General features: G+C 39.6%; 1 protein-coding gene across 5 annotated transcripts in view; it reads right to left on the minus strand.

Annotated features, from left to right (window-relative positions):
• Positions 1-684: 684 nt before the first annotated feature.
• MID1 (midline 1) overlaps positions 685-17499 on the minus strand; it is a 328093-nt gene continuing 311278 nt past the window's right edge. For all 5 annotated transcript variants that reach the window (XM_078854053.1, XM_078854057.1, XM_078854052.1 and 2 more), the window contains 3 exons: positions 9225-9386; positions 6214-6421; positions 685-3938 (listed from right to left, as the gene is read on the minus strand). In XM_078854053.1, the coding sequence (XP_078710179.1) occupies positions 3590-3938; positions 6214-6421; positions 9225-9386 (719 nt within the window). In that variant the 3' untranslated portion in view covers positions 685-3589. The remainder of the gene's footprint in view (positions 3939-6213; positions 6422-9224; positions 9387-17499) is intronic.

The raw sequence follows: 17499 nt of genomic DNA on the forward strand, positions 1-17499 counted from the left end.
CAGTCACCCATTTGCAATCACACACACCATCCTCCCTTCCCATTGGTAGTCACATGGACCACCTTCACCTCTCCCACTGATGAGTCTATATCATCTTTCTTGCAACTACAGCAATTGCTTACATAGAAGAGTAATGTCTGCAAAATATTCATTGTACTTCTAGCTTCTTTTATTGCGATGTAGCAGCTGGAAAAGGGAAGAAGCCATTCCTCCATGATCAGCCAAATCTCAACAGCCCACCCACAAATGCTCTCTCGACCATGGATGGGGAGCCCCTGCTCAATGAGGTTCATTTGCCTGAGCAGTTGAGAGAAGTAGCAGTCAGAGGAAAAGCTATGTCAGTGAGCAGCTTTCCTTTTGGTCTCTGTAAGCCAGGTTGAGCAACACCCCTAGCCATTCAGCCATTCTGTTCTTGCACTTAGTTTCCTATCAGGGTTCCACAGTTTGCTCCACTGAATCCCAACTTGGATTTACAGCCTTAAAATGATCATTGTGCACATGCGGGCTTCACTGGCAGTCAGACAGTCTCAGCAGTTTCAGAATACCAGAGGAAAACCTGATCCAGCTCTGCCATATACTGTAAAAGCAGCATGTTTTAGTTACTGGTTTAAGATTGCTGGTCCCCCCATATTTCGTTTTATTCTTATGGACCATGCAAAATGCCACAGAACCACAAAAGCCAAGTTTTGAAATGGATGTTTTTATTGTATAATCAGGCATAGAATCAAGTACTGTAAAATAAACAGATTTTTATTTTTGAAAATGTCCATACAAACACCAAGCACAGCAAACTGTTTCCCCAATCATAGTCCATACAGACTACATAATGCTTCAAATAATAAGCTAAAAGGGATGGTAGGACACTTAATTTATTGCCAATTAATCTGTACTTACATATGTACAATTACATACACATACATATAATATACACACAATTCTATGTGTGTGTGTGTAATTTTACATATATAATATACACACATACATCCACAAAGAGCACTGATAGAATTAATAGTCCATTCGAGGAACGTGGTTTGGCTTAAAATGAAGTATTCACTGTTGAAATATAAATCCCATGGTAAGGTTTACTATTTTAGATACCAGACCATTTTTTTCCCTCTCAGCCAAAACCATCGTCAACCTGTAAACGCATGTGTGGTGTTTAAAATGAAAAAAGGGGGGAGAAAAGCCTCCAAATATTCATGATACTTTTTCAATCCAGTTTGATCTCTGCAAACCTTGTATGATCGAATATTGAACTGTTGTCAGTTTGCCCCTTTCTGAAACTAGCTTCCAGATATATTTAATAACGTTTCTATGAAAAAGTGTGGTGCCTTGTACATTGCAGTGACATACTCTGTTCTTCTAGGTAGAAAGTTGACATCCATTCCATGTTGTCACTCTCTTCCCTCCCAGCACCTTTTTACCCTTGTTTTTTTGACAGATTGTACCCAGTCTGCCGTGTATAATAACTTTCATGCTTTCTCAACTGCCTTTCAAACAGTCAAGGCCAGATCAGCTGAACAATGTCCATCAAGTCACACTGGTAATAGCGCATTTGGTTACAAAAAACACTGTTTCAGAAATTTTTTAAAGTTCTTGGGGGGCCCTTTTCTATATCATCATAGACATTAGAGTAAACACTGTCATCGAGTATGTACATATTTTCCCTTACATATGTCAACTCAGAAAAGGTCAGTGGCTACTCTCTGTAAACAATGGAACACTGCCATGGCAGGAAGCGATAAAATGGCTGAAACCAACATGCTGTCAGAGAGATACTTTTCCCCATTCATTCCACAGTAAACAGGGTATGTATAGAGAATCAAAGGAACATGAGCAGTAATTAATCTCTGTTTAAACAAAACCTGTAGTCATGTATTCATTAGCCTCCTCATAAGCTTTTTTCATATTACTGTCATAAGGCAAACTGTAGTACATCTTTGTACCTGGAGAGTCAATATTTAAAAAATCTGAAGCCAAGCTTGAGACCCTTTCATTTTGGGCCCAGTGGTGAACAAAGTGCATTAAAGGGTCGTTTTCAAAGGACACCCAAAGCAAGGTTTAAAATGACTGAGCCAACCCTTTCATTACGCTTGTATTCCATTTATCCTTACTCTATGAAGGCATGTTTTCATCCTTTGCATATTATCAACAAAACCCCATTCACTGTCTCTCTAGGAAATCTTTAAAAGGCATCATACCATCTTCCACATTTCAAATGTTTCTCAGGAATCTCCCAAATGATAATTTTATATTTATAGAAATATTGTAATACTCACAAAGGGCCCTATTCATGTTTTAAAAAATTAATGGGCAAAATTCAGCTTTGGGATATACAGTGCGTACAGCTTCCACTTATCTCAGTGGAGTTGCAGCCACTAACAGCAGGGCTAACTTAGATCCCATATGTGCAGGTGAAATTCAGATAGACAAACATTCCTGCTGCAAAGCTGTCATTTACTCACAAAGAGAACTCTATCCCTTCAAACAACCCAATGCAACAATACGCATTTTTTGTTTCATTGGCTGATTTTATGATGAACGTCAGTACAGTGCTTCTCAATGCAACATCCATATACCAGATATCTTTGCTCTTCTTTATTGATACACTACAGTGCGATGCACTGAAACTCTTGCATTTAGTTTAAAATCAGTTGTAAGTAGACCATCTCTCATTTCAGATGTATGGGCTTGGATTGTTGTGGTGTACCTGTAAAATCAGTGATATACACCCACACCTCGACCGTCAGAACTAAGCCATCTCCAATTATAATGGAACCTTAAATGACACATCATCTCATCAAATCAGGATATAGTCAGACCTTGGATTGGTTGCGCTGCTCCAATGTTGCTGATTTTCTGAGATGATATCAGTCTTACAAATCCTCAGTGATCTTACTGAACTTCCCAGAGACAAAAGTGAAGCACCGATAGATGGGAATCACTGGATGATTTATCCACTGACATTTCTAGAAGGGATTCCATATGTTTCTTCATGAATAAGTTTTACATGCAGACCTATTAGTGAACAGAAGTAAAGAAACCCTTCTTCTTTTGTTGTACTGGATAACTCCATTTCCTCCCTTGTTTATTTTATTTCATTTTTTTGGTATGCACGTTCTGGTGTGCAAAACGGAAGTAGAGAGATGTTGCACACAATAAGATTGGAGTTTAATGTAAGATCAACAGTATATCAATGTGTCCGCTGCACAGTTTCCAGGAAACAAAATTCCTGCTAGTTGTCCCTTGTAAAATAAAACTGTAGAAAAGGCTTGTGAAACTTTAGTGAATGGGGCCCTTAATGTGCAAAAGCAATGAATTGTAATCCAAATAGCCAAATTGGGGAGTTCTTTATATAAATAATTTATAAATCTTCCTGTAAGAGACTAAATACAAAATAGTTCTGAGAAATTATTAAAGCCATTTCTTGCCCTTTAATACAAAATACACAGCAAAGAGAGATACCCACTTTCAATTCTGGCTGGAATCATCAGGGATATTTTGTACGCCACATATTCAAATAGCTCCTGTGGGCAGTATTTTTGCAGTCCACTGGAAAACTGACATTATATCCCTTTGCTTTTAGCAGTCACGGAAGCTGCTCAGTGCAGTCTAAGTGATCTGGGATAGGCAGGCCTGTTATAATTGTCAAACATTTATTCCACACAGTGAATGTGGGGCACACAGGCTGTGCAAAGGTTATGTCAAAAGTGTAAAGGTGTAGAGAGTTCAAAGCATCATAAAAGGCGAGGGAACCGTTGTCGTAGTCCAGCAAAATCCCAACACGACGGAGATGAGGAGCAGGCTCGATAGGAATTTCTTTGCTGTTATGTCTCACCACCCAGGCATTATTACAACGGCAAAGCACCCAAGAGGCAGAATTCTTTCCGATCCACTCATGTTTTGGCGCGGTCTTGTAAGAAATACCAATTGCATACCTGTAAAACAAAAACAGTCTAGAAAACCAATGGTTTGTGCCATGCTGTTTTCTATCAATAACGGCTAAACTTTACCCTGAAAGACTCTAAGGAATGCATTGTCCTCTTTTGTTTATGCATGTTACGTTCTCATTAAGTGAAGGATAACCATAATACCACATTTAATTAATATTCCTCCCTGCTCCCAATGTTGTGACTGGCAGGTCATGCAAATCTTGTCGTCCACATTGCTATTTACAGTTTGGATGCTATGGCAATTTTTGGAACACTTAGCTAATGATAAAGGCCTTTTTTATTGACAAGGAAAATTGCTGCATGCTAAACAGCTCAGAGTTCTAATCCTTCGTCTGGAAATTTCCATTCCTGAACAGAAGAATATAGGGCCCGTTAATTAAATAAACCAAATAACTTTCTATTGTTGCATTTGCTATTAATGTGATCTCTTATTGCTGATTCAATACATGGTGCAGCAGAAAGAGGAGAAAAAAGCATCAAAGTGTACATGGAATGCCCATTTCTGCCTTCAAAGAACCTCTTCTGCTAGGCCTCTGTGAGGTATGTAGATTCAAGCGTCAAGTTTATTGGATTGAGCATTGCGCCATATGAGGCAACTGTAGGAGACAATATTCCTTTGCCAAACAAATGGTAGGATTGGTGGGATGTCCTGGTGAAACAGACTCGGACAATGACCTCCAGGGGAAGTCTCATCATTGGGCACCCTGCATGAAGGCCTGATTCGCCCTGTAGGGAAGAAGCTTTTATGGCTTACATTCCTCAGGTGGAAGCAGGGGCTAACCTCATATGTGTTATTGTAGGTTTTTCTATATCAGCTGTGTTTTCTTGCTTTATGCTAAATACACTATTAAGCATTTTTCTGCCTGTTATGTGGTGGCATTAGCAAATGTGCACTTTTCTTTGTACCGGAGGTGGGCACTCCAGGCCCCACCAGTTTTCCATTTATTTCTAGCACTATCACAACCCTTGAATCCCATGTCATGGTGTCTCTCTTTCTGACCAAACACGGTGGATACAGCTACCCCCAGAGGCCGCAAACCCTGTTCCACATGACAGCCAATGAAGGGATGCTCCTCTTCATCCCCTACACCGTACAGCCCACTGTGGGACATTGTCATAAATATAAAGGGAAGGGTAAACCCCTTTGAAATCCCTCCTGGCCAGGGGAAAGCTTCTCTCACCTGTAAAGGGTTAAAAAGCTAAAGGTAACCTCGCTGGCACCTGACCAAAATGACCAATGAGGAGACAAGATACTTTCAAAAGCTGGGAGGAGGGAGAGAAACAAAGGGTCTGTGTCTGTCTGTATGCTGCTCTTGGCAGGGACAGAACAGGAATGGAGTCTTAGAACTTTTAGTAAGTAATCTAGCTAGGTATGTGTTAGATTATGATTTCTTTAAATGGCTGAGAAAAGAATTGTGCTGAATAGAATAACTATTTCTGTCTGTGTATCTTTTTTGTAACTTAAGGTTTTGCCTAGAGGGGTTCTCTCTGTTTTTGAATCTAATTACCCTGTAAGATATCTACCATCCTGATTTTACAGGGGGGATTTCTTTATTTCTATTTACTTCTATTTTTTATTAAAAGTCTTCTTGTAAAACACTGAATGCTTTTTCATTGTTCTCAGATCCAAGGGTTTGGGTCTGTGGTCACCTATGCAAATTGGTGAGGCTTTTTATCCAACATTTCCCAGGAAAGGGGGGGTGCAAGTGTTGGGAGGATTGTTCATTGTTCTTAAGATCCAAGGGTCTGGGTCTGTAGTCACCTAGGCAAATTGGTGAGGCTTTTTACCAAACCTTGTCCAGGAAGTGGGGTGCAAGGTTTTGGGAAGTATTTTGGGGGGAAGGACGCGTCCAAACAGCTCTTCCCCAGTAACCAGTATTAGTTTGGTGGTGGTAGCGGCCAGTCCAAGGACAACGGGTGTAATATTTTGTACCTTGGGGAAGTTTTGACCTAAGCTGGTAAAGATAAGCTTAGGAGGTTTTTCATGCAGGTCCCCACATCTGTACCCTAGAGTTCAGAGTGGGGGAGTAACCTTGACAGACATGTATCCACAGCATTCCATTCTCTAGGGATATTGGAACCTAATCTGACTCCCCTGTGTAGCAGTTACCACTGGACCATCAAGCTGTTTTCATATTCAATCTGTTATTCTTACTGAAGAATGATGTTTCAATTTTGTTTAGGAAGCACTGACATGTACTAGCATGGAAACAAATGCAACTTTTTCTGGTACTACAGTAATTAAAAATGTGACACATACCATGTACTCCCACTTATAACCACTTCCCAGTAATGCCGTCCACTGTCGATAAACACATTTCCAGCTATTCCATAGCTCCCTTGGCTGGTGAATCGCTCGGGTGTGTGGCTCTTTTTGGAAGAGGTTTCATCACGCTCCACTGTCAGGTTATCATGGGACACCTTCAACTTTCTGTGGGCAGACTTGGGGTCCAGTTTAAATGGCTGGCCTGGGCACGCACAGAAGGATGACAAAGGAAAAGTTTGTTTAATTTTAATAAACACACGTAAGGTCATATATTTGAATAATAAAATCTGGATGTTAAACAGATAAGACTATATAATACGACATATTTTCTTCTCTGGAACATTACCCTGGACTGAAACAGGCCCAGACTTAAATATACCAGTTCAAATTGCCTTCTAACTCAACAAAAGGATGATCTTTGTAGATTAGTGTTCAGATAGATTGAAGTACTAGCTATATCTAAGAAGAGCCCCGTGTTAAAGTCACGCTCATTGTCTGAGCTAACTTGAATACTCTAAATCAGTGGTTCTCAAAGCCGGTCCACCGCTTGTTCAGGGAAAGCCCCTGCCGGCCCAGACCGGTTTGTTTACCTGCCGCGTCCGCAGGTTCTGCCGATTGCGGCTCCCACTGGCCATAGTTCACCGCTCCAGGCCAATGGAGGCTGCGGGAAGCAGCGCAGGGCAAGGGATGTGCTGGCTGTCCTTCCTGCAGCCCCCATTGGCGTGGAGCGGCGTACTGTGGCCAGTGGGAGCCGTGATCGGTCGAACCTGCGGACACGGCAGGTAAACAAACTGGTCTGGCCTGGCAGGGGCTTTCCCTGAACAAGCGGTGGACCAGCTTTGAGAACCACTGCTCTAAATCTTTCATGTAAGTGAAATTACAATTGAATTGCAATAAACACGCAATCTCTCATTATGGCTTTTTTTGTTATACACTAGATTTTAGAGTACCTCACATTCTTATTAGTTTGCCAAGAATGAAAAATTACAATAATAGCTTTATCACTATTGCAGAAAATGTATTACTTCATAATCCCATAAAATGAAGTTTGAAAATCAGAAGAAGTGCTATCCTGGTCTGTTCATTTACTCTCTCTTGGTTTTATTTACACTGGGATGCTGACAATCGCGGATATTGTGAATTAAAATGAAGGAAATGAACTATAACTTGGTCCAAACAATATGGTGTAAAAACATTACTGTTGTTGCTGTTGGCAGGTATCTTCTGCCATAGCACAGGGTGTGTAGACAGTAACAGGAAGCAGTTTGGTAAACCGAACTCTGTAGATACATAATGCCTGCTCTGACTCTGACAAGCTTACCTGAGTTAAAAAGCAGAAAGATCTTTTTACTTCTGCCAGAGAATTTTTGAAGGACAATTGGAAAAAATATATCACCAGTGGCCAACAGAGTCTTTTTTTCTCCTTTATCCTCTTTCATATAAAGGCAAATCTTCTTATAAGTGGAAGATCTGATTACACGAGTGGGGAGTGGAAATGAGCATTCTCAGTGGCTCTGTGACCTTATGCTATTGATAAATGTGCACTTTAAATCAAGATGTGAATTCCTTAGTGTTTGTGAAAGAAGAGCTAAGTAATTCCTATGCAGCGGAATTGAAATAATTGAAGTTGGCATAAAAAGATGAATGAAATAGGTCTGAAAAGTGATATTCAGTATGCTTTATTTCAGATCTCTAGGAAATCAGAAAGGCTACGCATTTAAAGGAAAAGGTTGGGCCAACACTGTCTCAATCACTATTACTTTGATACTAAAGATGAAGGAATGGTTTTAGATGTAGGGGTATCTTTTCTTTCATAACATACATAGAATTATGCATATATCAAGGGTAAGATTTACCTTTTAGAACGTAGGCTATGACACATGTTTTTTCCCCACCGATGCTAACAGTATCTGCTAGCTTCTACCACTTGGTATCAGCAAAATACTTTCTACATGTCTCTCTACCTGTTTTCTAGTCTTTGTATTAGTGAAGTATCATCTGAAACATTTCTTTCTCTGTACTGGTTTGCATCAGGCCAGATCATGTCACAGGTACCTGACAATAAAGACTGCTTGTCTGTCACATTGTGTCTCAAAGTGAAAAGAGAAGAAAGTTTGCCATTTCCCATATGGGTCCTTCAGAGGAAGGGAAATGCCTGCTTTACTTAAAACTGTATTTACTGCTACATACATTCTTTTTAGTAGCAGATGTTGTTTATATATGTCGGTAACTTAGGGATAGAGTGCTGGCCAGCTAGACAGGGGAGGAAGAAGAAACGCACCAGCTCCCCCAGAGTAATCTCCCAACACTTTCATTATCCCCCAGCAACTGCCCCTCCAGCCCCAACATTCTCTACCCAACACCCAAACCCATCTGTAGTCTAAAAGGATCATGGGATTGGCTAGGGCATGACAAGAAACCACAGATGGAAAAAAGCTTAGAACCACTGCTTTAAAGTGCTATGCTATATCCACTAATAATTTTGTTCAATTACTTTCTTAAAAGTGAGATCTCTGACTCCATCACCTCCACATAGTTTTTATAATAAATTCAGGTAGGCTCCCAATATCATAAAACAGGGATCCAAGAGGACCCAATTTAGCTCATTTTAACAATATAATGACCATCCTATTAAATTTTTAAAGAAATAAAATGTCCTATAATGGTAGAAGAAAAGGGCAAGACAATATGAGAAGTAATAAAAAAAAAACCCCAAAGAAACCTTTTCACTAATTTCTTCTTGATGTTGCTACTGCTAGTGGTATTTTCAATGATGTGGACACTTCAGTGGACCTCAGGAATAAAAGAGATCCCTGTGTTGTCATGTTGAAGACTCTGGCAGTCTTGAATGGGGTGAAAAATAAACAGCTTAAGTGCAAAGCACTTTAAAGAAGGCAACTTGCTTTATACTCCTGCGCCTTTCAAGTATCAAACCTATGAAGGACAGTGGGGAGGAGAGGGAGTGTGGGAGTGCCTGTGTGTTTGCTGGATTCCATGTTACTCACTGTTTGTCTTCAGCTTGCCTGGCTCACTGTTTCGGCTGCCCGCCTGATTAATGGCCTTGACAATGAAGATGTACTTAGTGCCACTCTGTAACCCATGCACTGTGTAGTGGTTTTGTTTGATATTTGGAACAATCATCCAACTGTCGGCTGAGTTACATAAACCTGTAATTTCAAACCAAACACATTAGTCATAACATACTAAATACTTTGTAACTGATGGAGACATACTTTGAACACTCATGAATATTTACATTAACCTGAACAGGAATTATTAAACAATCCACAAGACACTTGCCTCTTTCTTTACTTAAGTGCTTTACTTAAGTGTTGAACCAACCGGTTCGCTAATTTCCACTGACGCATTTCTCCTGCACCCAACCAGCGAACCTTTTAAACTCTTAGTATATGTAACCAACCATGAAAAATGGACCTTTAAGAAACGATTCACTGATGTGTGGATACTCTGGGAACTTTCAATTGTCCCTAGACAAGGAATGGTTTATTGCTTAAGGACTAGAGGATGTGGAAATGCCATCAGTCTGTTTTTTGACTTAATGAATTGAGTTGTATGCTTTAGGACTTAAAAGACTAATGTGATTCATTGCCATGAGGTTTGTTAAGGCATTTTTGCTGACAGTCCCTTAATGTTCATTTTTGAGGACCTGAAGCAAGTTGGTGGTGGAGAGATCTCAACTGCAGATCTTACATCTCTTGGCGGTCTATCAGAGCCTAAGTTTGTTAGACTTCAGGGTATTGTGCAAGTGTCATCTTTTCAGTCTACCCTCTGCCAGATGGATGTAATTGCATGCTTTATAATTTATTTTACTACTTTTCTGATTTCTTTCCCAGTGGTTAGTTGGGAAAGGTTAGTACGGCTTTCCATTGTATACAGTTATAAACTTTTATTGTGTGTGAGATGCATCCAAATGAGGGTATAACATAGAAGGAAGCTACGAAGGAAAGAAAAACGTAGGCTAAACCAAAAGGGGAAAACGTCCCACAGTGAGATCTATTAAGCTGTGGAAGTGTTTCCTACAAGATTTGATAGAAGCCTCATTGAGACAAATCATTTACTAGTACTATGTGTTTAAAACAGTGCTTGGTATAATAGGCCCCAGTCTAATTAGCCTCTAGGTACTCTTGCATTATAAACATTTATAGAAATAACAATGATGTTAATAATGATATATGCATGTAATTACATTATATAAATAATAATTAGAATAATAATTTAAGACTGGAAAATATAACAAAAAGGAACAATCTTGCACTGGATGAGAAGATTGAAGTTTTTTTCAGGCTTTAACTTCATTGGGGCTGGAACACATTCTAAAAGCCAGAATATTTTCAGGGCAGTTTTGACCTTTTATCCTGCCTTTTACCAGGGGAGCAGGGAACAAGGATGGATAGTGACTTTTACCAGTTGACAATAGACTCTTTTATACATGAAGATACACTGGTGCCAGCACAAAACCTTTTGAGAAAAAAAAGTGAAGAAAGAAAAAACACACACAAGGAGATCATATAAAAAAGAACTATGCTGATAGGGTACAGAGACTTGAATAAATTCAGAGTTACGTTGGAAACTCTCTTCCTAACTCAGGCTGTTTTGTTTTTTAGTTTGCAAGCCCATTCAGGATCGAGTTTAGGACTCATCTTTTAATTTCTTAACTGTGTTGCTTTGTCTCTATGGTCTTTCATTAGTTCATTCTTTCTGTCTTGGTACTTATCTAGCCTTCATCACCACAATATCAGAGTGCCTCACAATTATTAATGGATTTTATCCTCACAACAACGAAGGGAGGTATTACCTTTATTTTCCAAATGGGGAATTGAGGCAGAGAGAGATGAAGGCCCATATTTTTATAGATATTTAAGCACTGCGGCACTCAGCATTGCAATGCCTAACTGATTTAGGAGCCTAAATTTCAATTTCATAAAGGGATTTAGGCAGGATTTCAGCTCCTAAATGTCTACATCCATTTTGAAAATGAGAGTTAACCTGCTAAAAGAGTTAGGGGCTGCAAAGCTGAGCACCACAACACATAAATACCTATAAAAATCCAGACCTGAGTATACGCCTACACTGCAATAAAAATCCCACAGCACCGAGTCTCAGTAGACGTCTACACTGCAATTTTATAGCCACACAGCTTGAGCTCCACAAGCCCAATCAGTGGCCATGGCCTGAGTCTTTTACTACAGTGTAGACATACACTAAGTGACTTACCCAAGGTAAAACACCTGGACTGAGTCAGCAATTGAACCCAGGTCTCCTAACTCCCAGACTAGGTCCATAGCTTTCACACCATTCTTCTTCTTACCAAGCTGCAGTGCCACTAAACTGACTTTTTTGTATTTTATCTTGTAGAAAGCAGACCTGGAATGTCTGCAGATTTCCAATTTTCTGTGGCCTATTCTAACACATCAAGCATACTGGTATTTTGATACTAAATACTGTCAAGATGAACAACAACTGTGTTTACCCAACTTGAAACATTTTTTTGTTTGTTGTTTTACAGCAAAAATGAATTCTGGTATCTTCTTTGTTCGTAAGCCAGTGAGCTCCCTGACCCTATTTACGTCTCCCAAACATCCGCTACACGAGTTTTAAACTGTAAGGAACAGTTTGCAGCACTCAGTTTTTTCACAAAGATGCTGGAAAATTAGATCAGACAAATCCATCATCCACCCATCCCCTGAGAAAAGAACCCAGTGCTTTCCTTGCAGAGGCTCCAGTGCTGTCTAGCACCGATAGTATGGTGCCTACAGCAGTATCTCTCCATTCCCTGTTCTGTCTCTGAAACAGATCTACTGAATTTTGGTTTTTATTCTATGAGTGAGTTTTTTGCTCATGAGAGAAGGGAAGTAAAAGCAGCCCTGGGCACGATCCCAGCATAGGGCAGGGAAGTACGCTACCAATTGCATTACACTGCTCAGACCATCCTCCTGGCCTTTGACTACCAAATATATACTGATACTATAGAAAATTAGCACGAGTTATGCAGCAACTGCTGTTGCTAGTTGTTACTCTGTTATTCTGAATTAAACAACTGGACCCCGACCCGACAGGCCTCTAGGCACTATTGCAATAACAGTGTTGAATAACAAGGGCTTCGAGAGAGAATTTAATAATGCACCAAAAGGGTTTTGATTCTCATTAGGAAGGATAATGCGATGCTGTGGATAGATACCGTTTTAATAAAATATTTCTGAAGGATTTCAGCGCTTTAATAGTGGTCCTTCCCTCCAGCTTTTGCGATGCTAATGCCATACTTGATTGACGTCCCACTGGAACCAATGGAATATCATCTAAATGAGGTCCTATTCCTGCTCCCATTAATATCTAAGAAAGTTTGCTGCCAACTTCAACGACTGAAGGGTTAGGCTCCTTCCTATGGTGGTATGCCTAGAATCTACCCAGTGTCCACAACAACAACAACAGTCATGTGCAACCTCGCAAGCTCACGCCTTGATTCAGGAAAGCAAAACTATTCAGCCATTCTGACCCATTGAAGTTAATGGGACTCAAGGATGGATTTCAACTTGTAATTAAGTGCTTTCCTGAATTGGGGCCTCAGTCACCACCAGCACATTCATTATTTTAGCTCCATTCTATCAGAACAAATCTGCCCAACATGCAGTTTAAAAAAAAAAAAAAAAGAATCCCTTCCAGTAGTGGTTTCAGAACATTCTGCAATCAGAGACTCCACATCAAGCACTGGAAAAATACAGGGTTTGACACTGGGCAGGCTCAGGCCCTATTTCAGTTGCGGCTACACCATGCTATACAGAGCTGCTTTTTAAAAACTGATTTAGGGAGGGATCCTGCCTGGTGCTGAACACCCCCACCACAGTGATGAACATGGTCTGTTGCTGTTAAGTGACTGGGGATGGAAGGAACTCAGCTCACAGGATGGACTCAGAGCCTCACAGAATAAGGCCATGAACGCGCTGGCTGGGATGATTTAATTGGGGATCGGTCCTGCTTTGAGCAGGGGGTTGGACTAGATGACCTCCTGAGGTCCCTTCCAACCCTGATATTCTATGATTCCATGATTGATTCTATGAATGGCCACCAGATCCATTCACTTCTTTTTCAATTGCTTCTAGAGTCTGATCCTGCAAAGCACTGCAAACCTCCTGGATAGTGCTGAGAGCCTTCGGCTCCCACTGACTCAGCTCATCACGGGAGGTGCTCATCGCAGCAAGATCCAACCCTTAGTGCTGGGTATGCCCCATCCTTCCAGGCCCATGTTAGGCAGGCAGTGGTAGTGAGAGTTATGCTCCTCAGTACTGTGTTAGTTTTGTTGATACCCTAATTGCCATTTATTAAATGACCTGGAAATCTGAGATCTGTATCAATCCCTAGAACTCTCTAATTAAAGTACATTTTTGTAGCTTGCCGTGGAACCATCTGACAACATTAAAAACTGGATGCAATCCATCAGAGGATGATGAAGTTAAAATGATCTCAATGAAGTCAGTCTAAACTTGCATTCAAACAGGCATGTGAGGAATTGTAAAAAAATGCAGATACATTTGTTATGGGTTTCACCATCTAGATTTACATATGTTACATATGTACATATGTTACATATTAGCTATAAAATTAACTATATGTACATATTAGTTATTAACTTATTTAACAATCCGAACATTAATTTAGACCTCGGGATCTTGGCATAACTATACCACTCTAAGACATCAGGATATCTTGCTACTAGAGGGTCATTGAGAAAACTTCTGCAGCCTGTGTCTATTGATATAAAACAGAATGTTTTAAAATAGAATATTTTTGGGTCAAAGCTTTGTTTAGTCATGTGGCAGGCCCCCAAGGACAATCATCAATGCCCCATTCTGGAGGAAACTTAAACACATGGTTAACTCTATCCATATAAACATGTGTTTAAATTTCATTTGAATAGGGATGCTTTCCTGAATGGGGGCCTTGATGATTATCCTTGGAGGGCTGTCACATGACCAAACAACTCTTTGGCCCCAAAAGCTGAAAAAGTAAAGTTATGATGATGTCCTCCAACTGCAATTATAATACGATCTAAAACAAGTACAGACAACCAACCAGAGTCATATAAAACTATTACTTATGAGAGAACATTTTGTTTAGTCTCCCACTCTATTCCAGGGGCAGACATAATAGAATAGCCACTTCTTTTAAGAAATGGAGAAAATTAGGAACGGAGGAGAATGGAGTGAATATGGAACAAGCTTTGGACAGGCAAGCCTGGAAAAGACTGATCCAGCACCCTGACCCCAGTTAGCTGGGAAAAGGGGAAAAAGAGGATTAGGAACGATCAGCCAACTCAGCAACCTGCTTGTGTGAACACTTCACAGGCCTCTAGGATTTGCTGCTAGGACCGTGTGCATCCTTGACTCCCTACCATGGCCAATAGTTTAAATGCCACAGCAGCACCATTAAGCTTTATGCACAGGTGTAGAAGAAGCAGCTGAGAGACACGACTGCTCCTAATCACAGCATGTGCACATATTGTTTGTAGATTTAGGGTTCTTGTTTCAGAAATCTAGGGCTTTAAACATTAAGAATTACGGCTCCTGCAGGTGGCAAAACAATGTATGTATCCTAGAAGAATTTAGGGAATTTAAATTACATCCTGAAATGGTGTAGTGAGTACAGTGATGCCCATGCAGGATGTGTGAGTTTTTGCTGAAAAAAAAAATTAAGTTTTCTGCAATCTGGAGGTAATAATTTGTAAAGCTATTTCCCCAGGGTTGGTTGCTGACGCACTTGAAAAACCAGACGGGAAAAATCCCAATGTGTAAATGCTACTAAAATTTACACTGTTTTAACAAAACACTTTTCTTTTTAAACTACACCAGGAACACATAAGTCACAGGAAGGTTATCTAATCTCCCAAGAATTTTAATTGTTTAAAAATGCTTTATTTCAATAAATTTATTACCAACTCACATCAGTGGAGCAATGACAGTGGGAGAAGGTGACAGATATATAACTTTCCCCCTCCACATTCCCACATGGATGAAATTAATATAGACAGAATTTCTGTTAAATAGATAACAATTTTTCCTAAGCAATATGATCTTTGAACACTGTTTTAACAGTCTGAGGTTTTCCTGGTTCTATCCCACATTTGGAACATTGGCTATTATACATTCAAGAGATACTCACTGAGAAAGTACTATGGAATTTTTCTTAATATACAAAATCTCTTTTAATCAGTTAAAGAATTATATGAAGAGACATAGTAAAATTTTCATAATTTCATAGTTCTCAGTAATGTCAAAGACAAAGTCTTGTTGACTTTCAATGGAGTTAACTATTGAAAATTTTATCCTTGCAATTTCTTTAGGTCCAACAGTTTACCTAACTAAAGATAAAAATTCTATTCTCCCGCCATTCTTTGCGTGCTCAAGGCCATAATAAACAAGCAGTGAGGATAACAACAATAAATAATTTGTTACGTTCTAGTGATGTGTTCGGTACTCTTACAAAAAATAGAGGAAAACACAACCTGTGCCCCAAGGAATACACCGAAACAGCTCAGACAGTAAGTGCCCAAGGGAGACAAGCACCCAGCCTGTATTGAATTTCCGTGGGAGTTGGGTACCTAGCCCCCTCAGGCACTTTTGAAAATCTCAGACTAAAGACTTAATTCTCATTTACACTAAAGTCTCTTTACATTGTTCTGGCAGCGTAAAGGGCCTTAAAGTGGGAGTAAACGAGAATCAGGCCCTAAATGTACCATGTAAACCAGCATATGGTTCTAGATTAGGACCTGATCCTGCAATTGGATCCATGGACCCTGCCCCTAAGAGTGTAAACTGTCCAAGAGATAAAACAATCTAACTAGACAAAGGAAGTATTATTTTCTCCATTTAACAGAAGGGGACCTAAGATGATCAAAGTCACATGGAAAGTCTATGACTGGGCTGAGAATTGAATAAAGATCTCCTGAGTTCCAGTCCAGTACATTAACCACATGACCATCTGTCCTCTCTTTTTGTGGGACAGGGATGAACTTCCTCTATGATGGAACTCCTGGGGGTTGTAGCCATCTAACTCAGGGTAGATTTTCACCTTATACTGTATCTTTAAATATATATATAGCAGGCCTGATTCTCTCAATGACCAGGAGTAATAGAATTAATCTTTTGCCTCCTGTATTTGGTCTTGGAGAGAGAGAGAGCCATGAGTGCTGTTCAAAAACACATTGTGCTGCATACAGTGAAGACAAAGAGTTGAAAGCTGACCTTTACGGTAGTGTACTAAAACAATTCCATGACCTTTACTGTAGTGTACTAAAGAAATTCTATGAAGTTAAAAAAGTACTAGGTTTTTTACATGATTTATGTTTCACATGATTCAAAAGGGGTAAAAAAAATTATACTGCATGCAAAGCAACTAGCACACAGTAATTATGAAAAGGCATTTACAGTATTTAGATTACAGATGATTAGCTACTTCTCAGAGATGCTAATGTGCAAACAGCTCCTCAGATAATATTAGCTTTGAGAATAACTACTGTAATAAAAAACTACTTAATTTAAAGTTCTACACTGTTACAGAAACAGTGCTGCCAGGTCTTTGGTAGTCAAGAAATTTGGCCACATTTGGAAATAATCTTTCCTGTATTAAATAGGGCCTGGATCAAATTTTAACCTCCAAATTTATCAGTTAATAAAAGATATTATAATTTATTATGTTGGACACAAAATGCATCAGTAAAGCTTAGGTTTGTTTTTCTTGCTGAATTCATAATAATCTCTTAATAATGTATGCTTTTGCTGAGGGAAATGTAGTAAAGACAGGAAAGTGTAGAAAATCTGGCAATGCAGGTCTAAGAAATGGATTCCAAAACAACAACTTACATAAGTAGAATGTGTGGGTACGTATCCAAAGTAATTCACATAGCCTCTGGGGAAAGAAGCCTATTGGCCTGATACAGTACTCTAGCTACTTCCTCCTGACTAACTCACGGATAGAAATGGATAGACACTCTCTGTAGGAGGTAACCTGCAGTAAGAGCAGCCACTGCATGCATTGTTTGGGGGTGGCCGGGGAAGAAGTGAAGAATGCCTTTTACTATGTGGCAGTATGTAAATACCACAAATATAGGGAAACCATCTTTTACTGGAACTCCATTATATTAAAATATAATAATTTGTTTTAGTAGATTGCAACATGAAGACTGCATACCCAGACACAGGGAACTTCCACTTCCACTAAACTGTTCTGGGAAAAATAATTCACTGTAAGAGGGTTCCATTGAATACA

The sequence above is a fragment of the Lepidochelys kempii genome, chromosome 1 (assembly GCF_965140285.1).
Source record: "Lepidochelys kempii isolate rLepKem1 chromosome 1, rLepKem1.hap1, whole genome shotgun sequence".
Taxonomy (NCBI): Eukaryota; Metazoa; Chordata; order Testudines; family Cheloniidae; genus Lepidochelys; species Lepidochelys kempii.